This window comes from Bos taurus, chromosome 7 (genome assembly GCF_002263795.3).
Source record: "Bos taurus isolate L1 Dominette 01449 registration number 42190680 breed Hereford chromosome 7, ARS-UCD2.0, whole genome shotgun sequence".
Taxonomy (NCBI): domain Eukaryota; kingdom Metazoa; phylum Chordata; class Mammalia; order Artiodactyla; family Bovidae; genus Bos; species Bos taurus.
Window position 1 is genome coordinate 25,576,287 of NC_037334.1, and position 15,662 is coordinate 25,591,948.

The 15,662-nt window shown below is 38.4% G+C and overlaps 1 protein-coding gene across 1 annotated transcript in view; it reads left to right on the top strand.

Moving 5' to 3' along the window:
- FBN2 (fibrillin 2) overlaps nucleotides 1-15,662 on the top strand; it is a 221,986-nt gene that overhangs the window by 91,573 nt on the left and 114,751 nt on the right. Inside the window, exon 8 of the mRNA NM_001278588.1 lies at nucleotides 9,971-10,096. Coding sequence (NP_001265517.1) covers nucleotides 9,971-10,096 — 126 coding nt within the window. The remainder of the gene's footprint in view (nucleotides 1-9,970; nucleotides 10,097-15,662) is intronic.

Below are 15,662 nucleotides of genomic sequence, written 5' to 3' on the forward strand. Positions count from 1 at the left end.
TCCTTCCTTTCACCTCACACTTTGGAATTATCTACAGTCATTCTCTCCTTTCTTTCTTCTGACTTAACTCTGGAACCCATGGTAACCTAGTCAACTGAAACTGTATTTCAACCAGCTCAGTAGGTGGGCTTTTCTCATTCCTTACATAACCTGTCCTCCCTGCCCAAAAAAAGAGAAAAGAAAAACAGCACCTGTATGCACTTGGCTTCCAGAAATGGGACCTAGACCACCTTTGTATGCAGCTGCATGCCTGTGTGCTAAGTCACTTCATGGATGTCTGACTCTGTGAGCCTATGGACTATAGCCTTCCAGGCTCCCCTGTCTATGGGATTCTCCAGGCAAGAATACTGGAGTGGGTTGCCGTGCCCTCCTCCAGAGGATCTTCCCCACCCAGGGATCGAACCTGTGTCTGTCACGTCTCCTGTGTTGGCAGGCGGGTTCTTTACCACTAGCTCCACCTGGAGAGCTCCTGTGTAGCTGTGTACCAGGCATGTATGCTTTGGAGGCCCCACAGTTGGCTCAAGCTCAGCATGCATAGACTGAGTCTCTAGTTCCACTACACCTACTCGATGTGTACTTTCCCAGCATTTCCCAAATAGCTTATCTCAGTGATTGGCCCCACTATCCATTTTCCAGCCCAAAGTGTAAATCTGGATAGCATTCTTAATACCGCCCTTTGCTGACACAACCATTTTATCACCAAGAATTTGGATGGATACTACATCTTAAATGTATTTTGAATCTATCCCCTTTTCTCTCTCTTCGTTTCTTTTCTGGATTACTGAGACATCTTTTTTTGATGTCTTGTTCTACGCAAGACACTTGTTCTACTCCATCTTTTTTCCATGTTACAACCACAGTGATCTTTCTAGAACGCAGATTTGGTCACGTTCCTCCTGAGTGTCCTGTTCTCGGGACATAGTTTCTCACATCACCCTGTGCTTGCATACACTGTGGTTCAGGCACGTTCACATTTACTCGTTTCCCAAATAAATCGTGCTCCTTGTTGCCTTGTCTTTGTGTCATCTTCCCTCTGCTTGGATAACAAGACTCCATTTCGTTTTCGTAGCCTGGTTTAGACCTATTTATCTGTTACGTTTCAGTCTGTCTGTGTAACTCTCCGGACCCATTTTTTCCTGTGCATTCCCATGTTATCTAGTGCCTGCCCTAGTATTTATCACACCATATCTTCCTCAGGGGTAGTTCTGACCTCTTGGGCATCACAGCCAGCCTCTTGGGAAGGAGTCCAGCAAACACTTGGTTTCAGCTGTACTCACAGCTTAGTGATTCAATTTCTGGTCCAAGGAAATGTTCATCTTGTATTTTGAAACCAGCTGGCTCTTTCTGGTTTTCTTTTCTTTTTTTTTTTTTTTCCTTTTTAAATGTGATCTGTCACTGTTCTGTGTTTGGAACAGAAGGGGAGTACCAAAATATCCTGACTAGAGGTCAAAATCTGCATGTTTAATAAGCTGTCCAGGTGATTTTTCTGCACATTTAAGTTTTGCAACATCTGCACTCGCTATTTTATCCTATCAAGAAGACTGAAGCTGTTTGACATGAACTTACTCAACCTCAGATTCCCTCTATTACTACATCCTCATTTTCCATTTTCCCTGCATTTGATGAAGTGTCTTCCCTTCTTTTCCAGAGTAAAATGTTCTTGCTCCACACCTAATTCCATCACCTTTCTAACTCTTACTATTAATATGTAAGTTCACTTTTCTAGCTTTTAACTCTTCGTTTTCCCAACTCTTCCTCTTTACCTATGATCAGTTCAGTTCAGTTCAGTTCAGTCGCTCAGTCCTGTCCGACTCTTTGCGACCCCATGAATTGCAGCACGCCAGGCCTCCCTGTCCATCACCAACTCCCGGAGTTCACTCAAACTCAAGTCCATCGAGTTGGTGATGCCATCCAGCCATCTCATCCTCTGTCGTCCCCTTCTCCTCCTGCCCCCAATCCCTCCCAGCATCAGAGTCTTTTCCAATGAGTCAACTCTTCGCATGAGGTGGCCAAAGTACTGGAGTTTGAGCTTTAGCATCATTCCTTCCAAAGAAATCCCAGGGCTGATGTCCTTCAGAATGGACTGCTCGGGTCTCCTTGCAGTCCAAGGGACTCTCAAGAGTCTTCTCCAACACCACAGTTCAAAAGCATCAATTCTTCGGCACTCAGCCTTCTTCACAGTGCAACTCTCACATCCATACATGACCACAGGAAAAACCATAGCCTTGACTAAACGAACCTTTGTTGGCAAAATAATGTCTCTGCTTTTGAATATGCTATCTAGGTTGGTCATAACTTTCCTTCCAAGGAGTAAGCGTCTTTTAATTTCATGGCCGCAATCACCATTTGCAGTGATTTTGGAGCCCCCAAAAATAAAGTCTGACACTGTTTCCACTGTTTCCCCATCTATATCCTAAACATCATTAACACAGACCTCTCTCTTCCATCTCTTTGGTCACCTCTCACTATGCCATTTTTATTCTGAGTTTTTTCACTGTTCATTTGCGCCCAGTTGGACCCAGCTCTTTGCGACCCCATGGACTGTAGCCTGGTATGTAGTAGAACCTTGTAATTGTATCTTCTACTCCTTGCAAATACCCTCTACTCTTGGGAAACTCATCCATAGTTTTTGGCTCACAGTTTTTCCCATCTCCTCTGCATGTTTCAATTCTGTCCCATTCTTTAGGATCCTTTATCCTCCAGTAACTTGTTTCTCATACTTCAATTGAGAGAATATACTGTTAATCTTCTCTGGTGGGATTGTGTCTTGTTTTAAATTTATCTGCTTAATAAATCATTAATTCATGATGGTTAGAAATTACGTATAACATACATGTGACAAATCAAAGGCCTTTAATCAGCAATTACTTGATAAGTTCACAAATGAATGGTAAATGCTCAAAATCTATTTATTTGGTTTAAAGAGAGAAAATTGAGGCTTTCGAAGAATGAATACCTTTTTCATTAGAATCGCTTATGAATATAGATGCAGATATCTTCCAGACACTGTGAAGCACACTAAATCCAGTCACATATAAAAATAATTATAGATTATTATCACTTAGGATTTATCCCAGGAATGCAAGTTGGTTCAGCATCTGAAAACCAAGTAATATGATGTAGTAGAATAAAGGACAAAAGCCGTATGATCATCTCAGACAAAAGCCGTATGATCATCTCAGTAAATGCAGAGAAAGTATTTGAAAAAAAATCTGACACCCTTTCATGATAAAAATGATCAACAAATTTGGAATAGAAGGGAACATTCTTAACCTGATAAAAGGCATATATAAAAAAACTACAGCTAACATCATACTAACTGGCAAAAGTCAGTATTTCCCTGAAGACCAGAAATAAAACAGATGTTTATTTTCACAACTTCTGTTCAACTTTGTGGTGGAGGTTCTAACTAGGGCAGTTAGGAAAGAAAAGGAAATAAAAAGTATCCAGGTTGGAAAGGAAGAAGTAGAACTATATATTTGCAGATGACATGTGTTTAGTGGATAAAGGATCAACTAAAATGAGTAACGTATACACTAAATTGGAGAAGATATCCTCTTAAAACTCTTTAAATTTAATAAATGGTCAGCAAGGTTGTTGTTATAGAATATCAACATATAAAAATGAATTGTACTTCCATACATTAGCAGTGAACATTGTGAAACTGAAACCAAAAATTCACTTATAGGATCAAAAGAATAAATGCTCATGAACAAATATAATGAAGTGAAAGACTTGTACACTTAAAACTACAAAACCTTGTTGAAAGATGTTAAAATCTAAATAAAAGGAAAGATATCCCATGTTTGTAAATTGGAAGACTAAATATTAAGATGGCAATATTCCTCAAATTGATATATAGATATAACACAATTCCTGTCAAAATTCCAACCTTTTTTAAATACACAGTCTAATCCTAAGGTTCATATGGAAATTTATATGCAAATCATATATCAGATATGGGATATATATATAAAGAACTTATACAACTCAACTATTAAAAAACAAATAACTTTATTTAAAACTGGACAAGATAATAGAATAGATATTTCTCCAAAGTAGTTATATAAAAGCAATAACCAAGTTAAAGTGTGCTCGACATTATTAGTCATTACAGAAATGCAAACCAAAAGTATGATGTGATACCATCTCACATCTTTAAAATAGTAAAGTTAATAATGAGTGTTGGCAAGGATTGTGGAGAAATGGGAATCCTCACACACTGCAAGTAAGAGTGTAAAATATTCCAGCTGCTTTGGAAAGCAATTCGACAGTTCCTTAATAAGTTAACATAGAATTATCATATAACTGAGCAGTACCACATGAGATTAAATCATATGTCCACAGAGAAGTGATACGGAAATGTTCATAGTAGCTTTGCTTGTAATAGCCAAAAAATGAAGTTAATTAAAATATTCATCAACTGATGGATGAATACATAAAATGTGGTATATCCATACAGTAGAATATTATTTGCAGTTAAAAAGAATGAAGTTCTGGTATATCCCACAACATAGTTGAAATTTGAAAACATGATGCTAAGTGAAAGAAGCCAGTCATGAAAGATCCCTTATTTTATGGTTATATTATATGGAAAATGCCCAGAATAGGCAAGGATATAGAAAGAGCTTAATAATTAATTGTTATAGATCTGGTAGTTATAGATTATCTATTGCCTATGTCTGGAGTGAGGTAAGGAGAGTAACTGCTAAAGGGGTAGAATTACTTTGGCAGGAATGAAATTACTCTAAATTGTAGTGATGGTTGTACAATCATGTAAATACCAAAAATTGTTGAATTTTGTACTTTAACTGGATGAATTACCATGCAATTATTATATTTCACTAAAGCTGTTTATAAATATACAATGAAATTTTGAGTAGAATTGATATGTATCATCCTTTCAGTACCCAATTAATTTTTATTTTATCATTTTGAAAATGCCTTTTGTCCCTATAAAAGCTTGAAATAGCTTTATTCTATGTAAAATTTAGTGGTAAGCTTTCCTAGTTTGGGGCTTCCCTTGTAGCTCAGCTGGTAAAGAATCTGCCTGCGATCAAACCTTGGTTTGATTCCTGGGTCAGGAAGATCCACTGCAGAAGGGATAGGCTACCCACTCCAGTATTCTTGGGCTTCCCTGGTGGCTTAGATGGTAAAGAATCCACTTGCAATGTGGGAGACCTGTGTTTGATCCCTGAATTGGGAAGATCCCCTGAAGAAGGGAAAGGCTACCCAGTCCAGTATTCTGGCCTGGAGAATTCCATGGACTGTATAGTCCTTGGGATCACAAAGAGCCGTACATGACTGAGACTCTTTTCACTTCACTTTCCTAGTTTCAAATAGCATGTTAAATAAAAATTCAGTGTATGCATAAGAGAAATAATATTTGCTTTTTTCTATACTAAAACAAAAATTATATGGAATTAGGCCAGATACATGTGGTTCCTTGGCATGGATGGAAAGAAAATATTGTATAAGCACTTTTTTAAAAACAATTTATTGTTTTATTTGTTCTAAGTTCTCTGTAACATAATTGTTACGTGGATTCTGCTTTTATGTATGACATGTACATATTGGAACTGACAGAATCTCTAGGGCAATGTTCTTAGAATTCAGTGATATCTGAGATCACACTTAGCACTACTTACCAAATTATTCATTATATCTGCTTAGAGTAAGATTTATAGTAAATGTTGTAAATGTTGGTTGACAAATACGAGGTTATGTGGCTTGGCAGTCAGAAATCTGTCAGATGGTTTTGCTTAGATCTAATTTTCTTTAAAAAAAAAAAAAAAAAGAAAGAAATCTGTGTTCCATTTAAATTACCAAACACTTTCCAATCCTTCTTTTTCTTTATCCTCCCATGGCACACTTCAAGTCCCCTCCTTTTTGACGAAGTTCTTCCTTACCCTCCTTCCATCATCATACTCTTGTTCTGACCTCTCTGGTCCTTGCTTCCAGTCTCCTGTGCTGGCTTTTCTTCTTTTGACTTTCCCTTGGATGGTGGTGCTTCTCAGAGTTCCCTCCTCAAACTCAATTCTTTTCATATATGTGTCTTCTTTGGAAATCTCATTTATTGCTACAACTTCAAAAGCAATCTTCAGACTTGGTGATAAACCACAAGTATACATATTGATGCCTTACTTTTTTACCAAGTTTCAAATTTTTCACTGCATAGTTGGAGTTTCTGCTTGGTTCTCTCAAACATTTCATATTCAGAGTGTCCCAAACTCAACTGAAGCTCACAATGTGTTCTTCCCTCTGTCCTGTTTTCTGTTAATAGCACTACCATTAGCTCCGTTCTCAATCAAGCTGTAAGTCTGAGATACTTATCCAGGGACAAAGTCCTGCTGAATTCTCCTAGAATCTCTTGAGTATGTGTGTTCTCTCACTCATCATAAAGCTTACTTAAGGGTCTCATCATTTATCACTGGGTTATTTATCTATGTACATTAAACATGAAGATTGTCTTTCTGATATTGATTTGCTTATGCAGTGTTCTTATTTAATTTAAACCTCTTCATAAATACCATAAATTATTTCAGAAAAAAAGCCGAGGTTTTGGGAAGGCTCTCCAGGGTTCAGCATATGGCTAACTAGCAAAGCTTATATTTGTCATTTTCCCTGTCATGCTGGTACCCTTTCCATTCTTCGTGCTGCACTTTCAGATTTTTGTTACTTTCTATTAGTCTAAGGCTATCTGTATTCCAGGCTTCCCAGGTGGCACAGTGGTAGAGAATCCACCTGGAGTGCAGGAGACTCGGGTTCAATCCCTGGAGTTGGAAATGGCAACCCACTCCAGTATTCTTGCCTGGAGAATTCCATGGACAGAGGAGCCTGGCAGGCTACAGTCCTGGGATTGCAAAGAGTTGGACATGACTGAGCAACTGAGCAGTCACGCACACCCAAAACTATATTCCACTTGCTACAGTAATTAGTTCAGGACTCTGGGCTTTATGAGCCCGTTTTCCTGGCTATAGAAATAATTCAAAAGGGTTAGTATGTGACTCAATTCAGGACATTAGGAGAAAAGGAAAGATTTGCTGAGGGCTCCTGGGGGAAAATTCGCTTCCTCTTAGGAGTGAGCCACTGGAAGAGACAACTTCTCTTACTCTAGATGTCCTAGTCAAAGATCTAGCCTAGAACTGCTCAGCCAGGGAAGACAACATTAAAGATGTGGTCAAAGCCAGAGGAGAACATAGGTGAATAGATCTATTTTTCATATAGAAATCTTAAGTACTTTACTGAGAGCCTTTTACATATAATTATTTTGAAGCTGATCTTTTAAGATTCTTAATTCTAAAGAAGAAACGTGGAGTTTTTGCAAAATAAAATATTTAACACAAATCTCACAGATTTAATCTTATTTCGTGTGTTCTTCTGTGTTCCAGGGTTTTTTCTTTCCGCTTGAAAGAAAAGTCAAACATCTTTCAATTTCTACTGTTTCTGTTGTCAGAGAGCTATTTGGAAGTAGAGCACAAAGAAGTACTTTATTATGAAAGGAAATGCCTGAAAATAAGAGTAAATGCTTAAATGAAAGACTTTAAGGAGCCTAAGTTTTAAGAATTTGGCTTAGTGCTAGGTTCCATAAGTGCCTTGGTTGTCGGCATACCTTTAGACGTAGGAGGATCAGAAAGTAAGTTTTGGTCTTTAACTTTTGTAGTGCTTGCTGCTTTACCGTGTGGGGTTTGCTTTTTCTGTCTTCCTTATCTAGAAGTGATTATCAATTTATCTGGTGATCACAGTATAGCTGTTCTAGTTTCCTTTCTCTTCTGAATCTACGTTCAGTTTTATTAAGATGCCCCGCACTTAAGATAGCAACACAAGATTCAACAGACCCTAATTTTGCACATATGGTTTTGTTTTGTTGGATTAAATCTGATGGTAACTCTTTCACCACATTATATGTTTGGTCCTCATGTAACCAATTCATGTTAGAATTCTGGACTCTCTAGGGGAATTGATAGATTATAATTTGTACCACTGTGCCTTCAGCGGCTAACTGTTAAGCCTCTAATGAAGATATTATTCTAGAGACTGTCTGAATCTGGTAACATTTTTGAATTAGAACATTCCAAGAAGACATAGGCATATAGTTATTTCATGATACCGCTTATAGGCACAAATGACTTGTCAGAATAAACGGTGGGGGAAAAAAGAATGAATAAAGCAATTCAGTTCAGTTCAATTCAGTCGCTTAGTCGTGTCCGACTCTTTGCAACCCCAAGGACTAAAGCACGCCAGGCCTCCCTGTCCAACACCAACTCCCAGAGTTTACTCAAACTCCTGTCCATTGAGTCAGTGATGCCATCCAACCATCTCATCCTCTGTCATCCCCTTCTCCTCCCACCTTCAATCTTTCCTAGCATCAGGGCCTTTTCAAATGAGTCAGCTCTTTGCATCAGGTGGGCAAAGTATTGGGGTTTCAGCTTCAACATCAGTCCTTCCAATGAATATTCAGGACTGATGTCCTTTAGGATGGACTGGTTGGATCACATAGAGCAATAGAGGAAAGAAATTTAAGGCGTTGTCAACCATTTTTAAATTGTGGGGTTTGAAATTTATTCCCTTGTATTTATAATTAGAATATAATTTTTCTGTGCTTTTTATCAATGCACTTAAACATTTTTATGTGTTTTTATATATGTGTGTATATATATACACATACGTATATGGGACTTCCCCCTTGGCTCAGCAGTAAAAGAATGTGCTTGCAATGCAGGAGACGCAGGAGATACGCAGGTTCAATCCCTGGGTGGGGAAGATCTCCTGGAGGAGGGCATGGCAACCCACTCCAGTATTCTTGCCTGGAGAATCCCATGTATGGAAGAGGCTGGTAAGCTATAGTCCATGGGGTCACAAAGAATCAGACTTGACTGAAGCAACTGAGTATACATACATATATATATTTATATATATGCTTGTGTGTGTGTGTATATATATATATATATATATACATACATACATCTTTTAAAAAACTGAAAGCTCAGGTTTACTTTTTGGTAATCATCTAGGCTTATGGCTTTTATAATTGTTCTCTGTATTCACTTGGTCTTTGCTAGCCCTGTTGCTTAGAGAGGACAGCTAACTCCCAGGCATCTCTGACTGGATTCTCTTCATACTGGCTCATTTCCTTTTCAATATATTAGCAAGTCGCTCCCAGTGCACCTAATTGTAGCTTTGTTTGACTTTCCACCTCTCTCTGCTTATTGAACTAGAAGAAAAGTACATTAAAGCTTATATAAATGGCCAGGTTTCTGGGTTTGGGGAAAATGTTAAAGAAAGCAGACCTTTCATTAATGTGAAAGGGAGTGGACTAGTCCCAGCACTGAGAGAGCTGAATGGATAAATTCAGGGAGGTACAATAGGAAAACTGGATAACTCCCAAAGCCACCCACGTTTGCCCTTTGCCATTTTACTGTATTATTTTAGGTTTGAAGTTAATTCCCAGAATGCCAGATATACCCATATTCAGATGTAAGTACAAAAACATATCCTGAAGCCAAATAGGAAAAAAAAAAAAAAAAGGTGTTTGCCACCCTCCATTGGTTCAGATAATTAATGTGAAAATTAGCTATAAAATTTTAAATGTACTTATTTCATATTTAAAAATGTTATCCTTGCATATGTGTGTGTGTGTTTTTAAGTCTCTAGTAGGATAAGTCCCTAAATGATGTAGAATGGAAACTAAAACATTTACATCTTTACTTATTTCCAATTTAAATTGCATTTGAGGAGGAAAAAGAGGATATGGAGTTTTGCTTTCATTGGCCTTGTTTTCCTGCCATGGGAGTTTACTTTCATCTCAGTTCCCATAGATAGTGTGAGAAATTCTTTAGGGCCTGAAACAAGAGTATCTTCAAGGTTATACGATCCGACCTAATCAACCATCAGTGCTCTCTTACACTTTTTTTAAAAGCTACTTAATGAAAGCCTTTCTCAGTCATCTTCTCCTTCTTTCCCTGATTAGACATTGACGAGTGCAGCATCATTCCTGGGATATGTGAAACTGGCGAATGTTCCAACACCGTGGGAAGCTATTTTTGTGTTTGTCCACGTGGATATGTAACCTCAACAGATGGCTCTCGGTGCATCGGTAAGCCTCCTGGTTTTGAGGGCACAATACACTGCTTCTTTCTAATGACAGAACAGCCCAAGCAGGTATGGAGATGGCAACAATTATAAAACCTTTGGGAAAGTGGCTGAAAGAGTTGTTTATGTTACTGCTATCGAGGGATTGATCAGCCAGGTGCTCATGTCACAAACTTCAGTATCAGAAGCCATTTGGGTTTGCTTTATGTTGTCAGAGTCATTTCTGAAATGAAGAAAGATTTCGTCAAGACGTTGCTGAATGTTACAGACACAAAGGCACAAGAAAGATTTTTAAAAATCTGCTTTGGGAGACAAAGTGTAGTAATTAACAGTTCTTTCATTGTTATGAATCATGAATGTAGTCACTGTCTTATTTACTTAGCATATGTTTATTCTAGTTCAGTTCAGTTCAGTTCAGTCACTCAGTTATGTCCGACTCTTTGCGACCCCATGAATCACAGCACACCAGGCCTCCCTGTCCATCACCAACTCCCAGAGTTCACTCAGACTCATGTCCATCGAGTCAGTGATGCCATCCAGCCATCTCATCCTCTGTCGTCCCCTTCTCCTCCTGCCCCCAATCCCTCCCAGCATCAGAGTCTTTTCCAATGAGTCAACTCTTCGCATGAGGTGGCCAAAGTCCTGGAATTTCAGCTTTAGCATCATTCCTTCCAAAGAACACCCAGGGCTGATCTCCTTCAGAATGGACTGGTTGGATCTCCTTGTAGTCCAAGGGACTCTCAGGAGTCTTCTCCAACACCACAGTTCAAAAGCATCAATTCTTCGGCATCGAGCTTTCTTCACAGTCCAACTCTCACATCCATACATGACCACAGGAAAAACCATAGCCTTGACTAGACGGACCTTTGTTAGCAAAGTAATGTCTCTGCTTTTGAATATGCTATCTAGATTGGTCATAAATTTTCCTTCCAAGGAGTAAGTGTCTTTTAATTTCATGACTGCAGTCACCATCTGCAGTGATTTTGGAGCCCCAAAAAATAAAGTCTGACACTGTTTCCATTGTTTCCCCAGCTATTTCCCACGAAGTGATGGGACCAAATGCCATGATCTTTGTTTTCTGAACGTTGAACTTTAAGCCAACTTTTTCACTCTCCTCTTTCACTTTCATCAAGAGGCTTTTTAGTTCGTCTTCACTTTCTGCCATAAGGGTGGTGTCCTCTGCATATCTGAGGTTATTGATATTTCTCCCAGCAATCTTGATTCCAGCTTGTGCTTCTTCCAGCCCAACGTTTCTCATGATGTACTCTGCATAAGTTAAATAAACAGGGTGACAATATACAGCCTTGACGTACTCCTTTTCCTATTTGGAACCAGTCTGTTGTTCCATGTCCAGTTCTAACTGTTGCTTCCTGATCTTCATATAGGTTTCTTAAGAGGCGGTTAATACAATAAAGAAATCAGTACGTTTAATTTTGTGTTTTAAGCATATTTTAACTAAAGCCAGATATATTGCATGTTCTCTTTTATTTAGAAAGATAAAACAGTGCTTTCAGTCATGTGTAGGTCATCTATTTTTTAATAAGCTTTAGACTTTAAGATCACTAAATATTCCTGTAGTACAGGAATTTAATTAAGGAAATCAAACCAGCACCCAAAGACTGTAGTTGCTTGGTTCCCTAGAGGATGACTGTCTGGGCAGTGACCATCTCCTATCCCCATTGGGAGGGTGTGTGAGTCCCTAAGCACCATGGACTTTGTATATTCAAATGATGTACACATGAACTGGATTGATGGGATGGAGGTTACAGAGAGTTTAAGGTGTAAGCTAGAGGTCATAGGGTACCAATAAAAAGGCTTGAGTTCACTTGTTGAGATGCCAAACACCGTGCTGTGGCCATCCAACAGCAAAGAGATGAGAGAGAAGATCCTGCCTTCAGAATGCTATGTTGTCATCATAAACAGTAGTCAAAAAGTTAGCAGTCAAAGAAGAAACTGTGGTGGCAGTATTAAAACTGACAGCTGCCAGTTATCAAGCACACACCATTTGTGAGGCCCTGGACATCTACTCCTTACTATCACATAGTGGGAGGGCCTTGGGTAAGCTACTGACCTCTCTGTACTTCAGTTCCTTCTAGTAAATATGTGATAAAATATTCCTTATTCCTTCTACTTACTATCATTAGGAGGAGGAAGAGGTAAAGGAGAATGAGGATGTAATCCTTCTAATAACCCTGTGTGATGGGAATAATTATTCTGATTTGTAGATGAAGAAATTGAGATTTAGAGAGGTTAAATGACTTATGTGATATTTCAGGGCTGATCCATGGAGCCAGGATTTAAATCCAGGTCTCCATGCATCTGTGTTACTCTGGTTCTGTACTGTCTCCTTAGATACTCCAAGTTAACAGAGAGCCTCTGCCTAGATCTCAAGGCCTCCAGCATGAGTGGTTTCTCTCCCACCACACGGACAGTTGGTTTTGAAAAGATTTGAATGATTATTTGTTCTTTACAAATGAATCAGAGTTCTGTCTTACACTTGGTAATACATTATAGATGTTAAGTCTATAAAACTGAGCAAATTAACTGATTTTAGGGTCAGCGTTATCAGACTGATAACCAAGTCTGATTCATTTAACATAATTTAACAGAATTGCAAATTAGCAGAACAACCTACACTTGGCTTAATTTTCTTAAACTGTATAGGAAAAGAATGTGCACACACACACACACACGCAGTCTTCCACTTGAAACAGGCATGAACTCAACCCTATAGGGAAAATGTCAGTTTAGGAGTCATCAGTGAACATCCTTGGCCGGATGCCATAGACCCTGACCTTAGGAAACTTATATTCTTGAAATGACCAGAAGAAATGTGCCTGGAGATATAAGTGAGGTTATTACTGTGAAGTTCTGAAAATGCCAAATAAGATGCATGTGTTTTATTTGGTAGATGGTGTGGAGTAACTGAAGGCCTTTGAGAATGAATTGTACAACTAGACCAACTAGTGAGAAGGCAGAATTTGCCATAACACGTGTTAGTGTTTTAGATCAGATTTCTAAGTTACTTCTTTCTCCCTTATTTCTTAAGTTTCTAAGTCCTTTTTTTAGTCATAAATCCCATCATATTGAAATAATCATGATGAAGATCCCCAACAATTTACTGAGGTTGTTTTCTTCAATGTCAGACATTTGGTTTACCGTTAAATCATGATGAACTCTTTATCTCTTGCTTCTTATATAAAGTTCTAAGCCTTTACCTGAACTTTTAAAGCCCTTTGGAGCCTGACCCAGCCTGTATTCAGAACTCATCTCTAACCACCTGCCACCTCACACATTGCTCTTATTGTGGTACATAAGTACACTGCCCACAGTATTTCCTCTGCCTGAAGCATCTTGACTTCCCCCTACTATGCTCATTAAAACCCAACTCATCCTTTAAATCCCCACTTAGACATCACTGTTTTTACAGCTATCCCTGCCTAACCCACATTTACTTCTTGGACAAAGTCAGTTGGCCCTTCCCATAATATTTTTCACTTTCTTTCATTTCTGGGTTTATCACAGTGTCACAAGTATTTTTGCTCTACTCATTGGCCAGACTATAAGCACCATTAGGTCCTGCCTTATGCAGCTTTTTGTCCTCAGTACCTGATACGGTCCTTTCCATAGAAGTTTGGGCTCAGTAAATCTTTTTCTGAATGAAGAGGCAAACCAGCAAATGAATGAGATGGGATTGAACATAAGAATTTCATTAATATTAATTAATAGCTGCTTTGCATCCTTTGACTGCTGGAGATATGTGGTGGCACTGAGTTATGGTCTCCAATGCTCGGAATGTGAGAGAGCTTGCTTGAGCTCCAGGAGCTGTGGCACATGAGTCCCATGCTAACCAGGAGTCTCCACTCATTTCAGTATCAATATCCTGACCCAGAAACAGAGGAAAGCCCCTAAGGAGGGGAGAATGACATTCCAAAATTGCAAAACCAATGTTAAAATTAAGTAAGCAGCTGAAAAAGTTTTTGAATTTAACTATGTTTCATTTGGAATAAGTATATGTTTTCCACATAAGAAAAAAATAAGCCTAGAATTTTAATAGGTAAGAGATCTTTGATTTTGATTTTTTTTAAAATCTGAGTCTGTATTTTGTTAGATGGAATTTATTTATGATTAAATTATATATGTCATAAGTATTTCCATGCTATTTGTTTTGTAACCATATATATGCTAACAATAATGAGCTGGATGCTCTCAAAATTTTTTTCTTGAGCAGGAAACTGCATGTTATCTGCAGCTTTATTCTAAGTGCAGCACATACTGAATGCTGCCCCGATTCCTTAGTTAGTCAAAACATCCTGAATATTTACAGCATTATAAGGAAACAATAAGCTTCCTTTTTCTCTTATGTATAAGAAATACCTTCATACAGCAGGACAGTTTAATGGTCATTTAAATTATAAAATTGGATAGTTTTCTCATTTCGTTTTATGCTAAGTATAAAAATGAAATTCTTAATTTGTTTTTATTTTATGTTTTCCATCAAGTTTTTAAAATGTCCAGGAAACAGCCCTCCTTTTTAACAAAGATTACTAAGAGATGTCATTTCTAGAAAAAGTAGACCCATACCTAATTTTTTTCTTTTTTCTTTTGAAAATTTCATTTTCTTTCTTTATTATTCAGTGAAATTAAGAAATTAATTACAATGTTAAAATGTAATGGAAGAAGACAATGAAGCATTTTTCATAGCACAACTTAATTACCCTTATATCATTTTATATCATTTTAATGTTCATGACATTATTAATACTTCATTTCCACGTTGCAGTGGAGGCAAGAAGAGTAACTGGCAGTCAACAATGAGTCCGTGATGATTGACAGGCTCTTTGCAACTCATTTCAACCCCATGGAGCCTACCAGGCTCCTCTATGGAATTCTCCAGGCAAGAATACTGGAGTACCATTCCCTTCTCCAGGAGATCTTCCCGACCCAGCGATCTAACCCATATCTCCTGTGTCTTCCTGCATTGCATGTAGATTCTTTACCTTCGGAGCCACCAGGGAAGCCCAATTGACAGGCAGCAGTGAACAGATTCTGTATCCAAGTTAATGTGCCAGCTATCGCTGTGCACACAGAACTAGCAGGGACCCTACATGGGTAACTCAGAAGTGCCAGTCAGCAACAAGCAAAGTTCAGAAAATGGAGAGTAAGCATTTAAAAGTCCTTAAGGTAATGTGACGTTGCCACAATATCCTAGTGGGTTTCCTTGAGCTTTACAGACATTTCAGTGCACAATATGCCATGGAGTATTCTCAAGAAAACATAATGTGAAAAAGAAAAACATAAGAGAAAGTTGGAGGCAGTGGGTAATTAATTGCTAAATAATTCCTTAGCCAATAAATGCTGTAAATCCAAAAGAAAGGCCTGACTATCATAGTTAAAATTCTCTTGAAAGTGAGCACTGATAAGATACAGACCTTGAAAGATGGGTGGGAGCAGAGCAATTGGACTGTGCTGAGCAAAGAGAAAGGCCTGAGCAGCACTGCAGATGCTGAAAGTGAGTAGACGTGGGAGGCAGTGGGAAGAGTCGCCAGGGGAGGAGAGCTAAGTAAGAA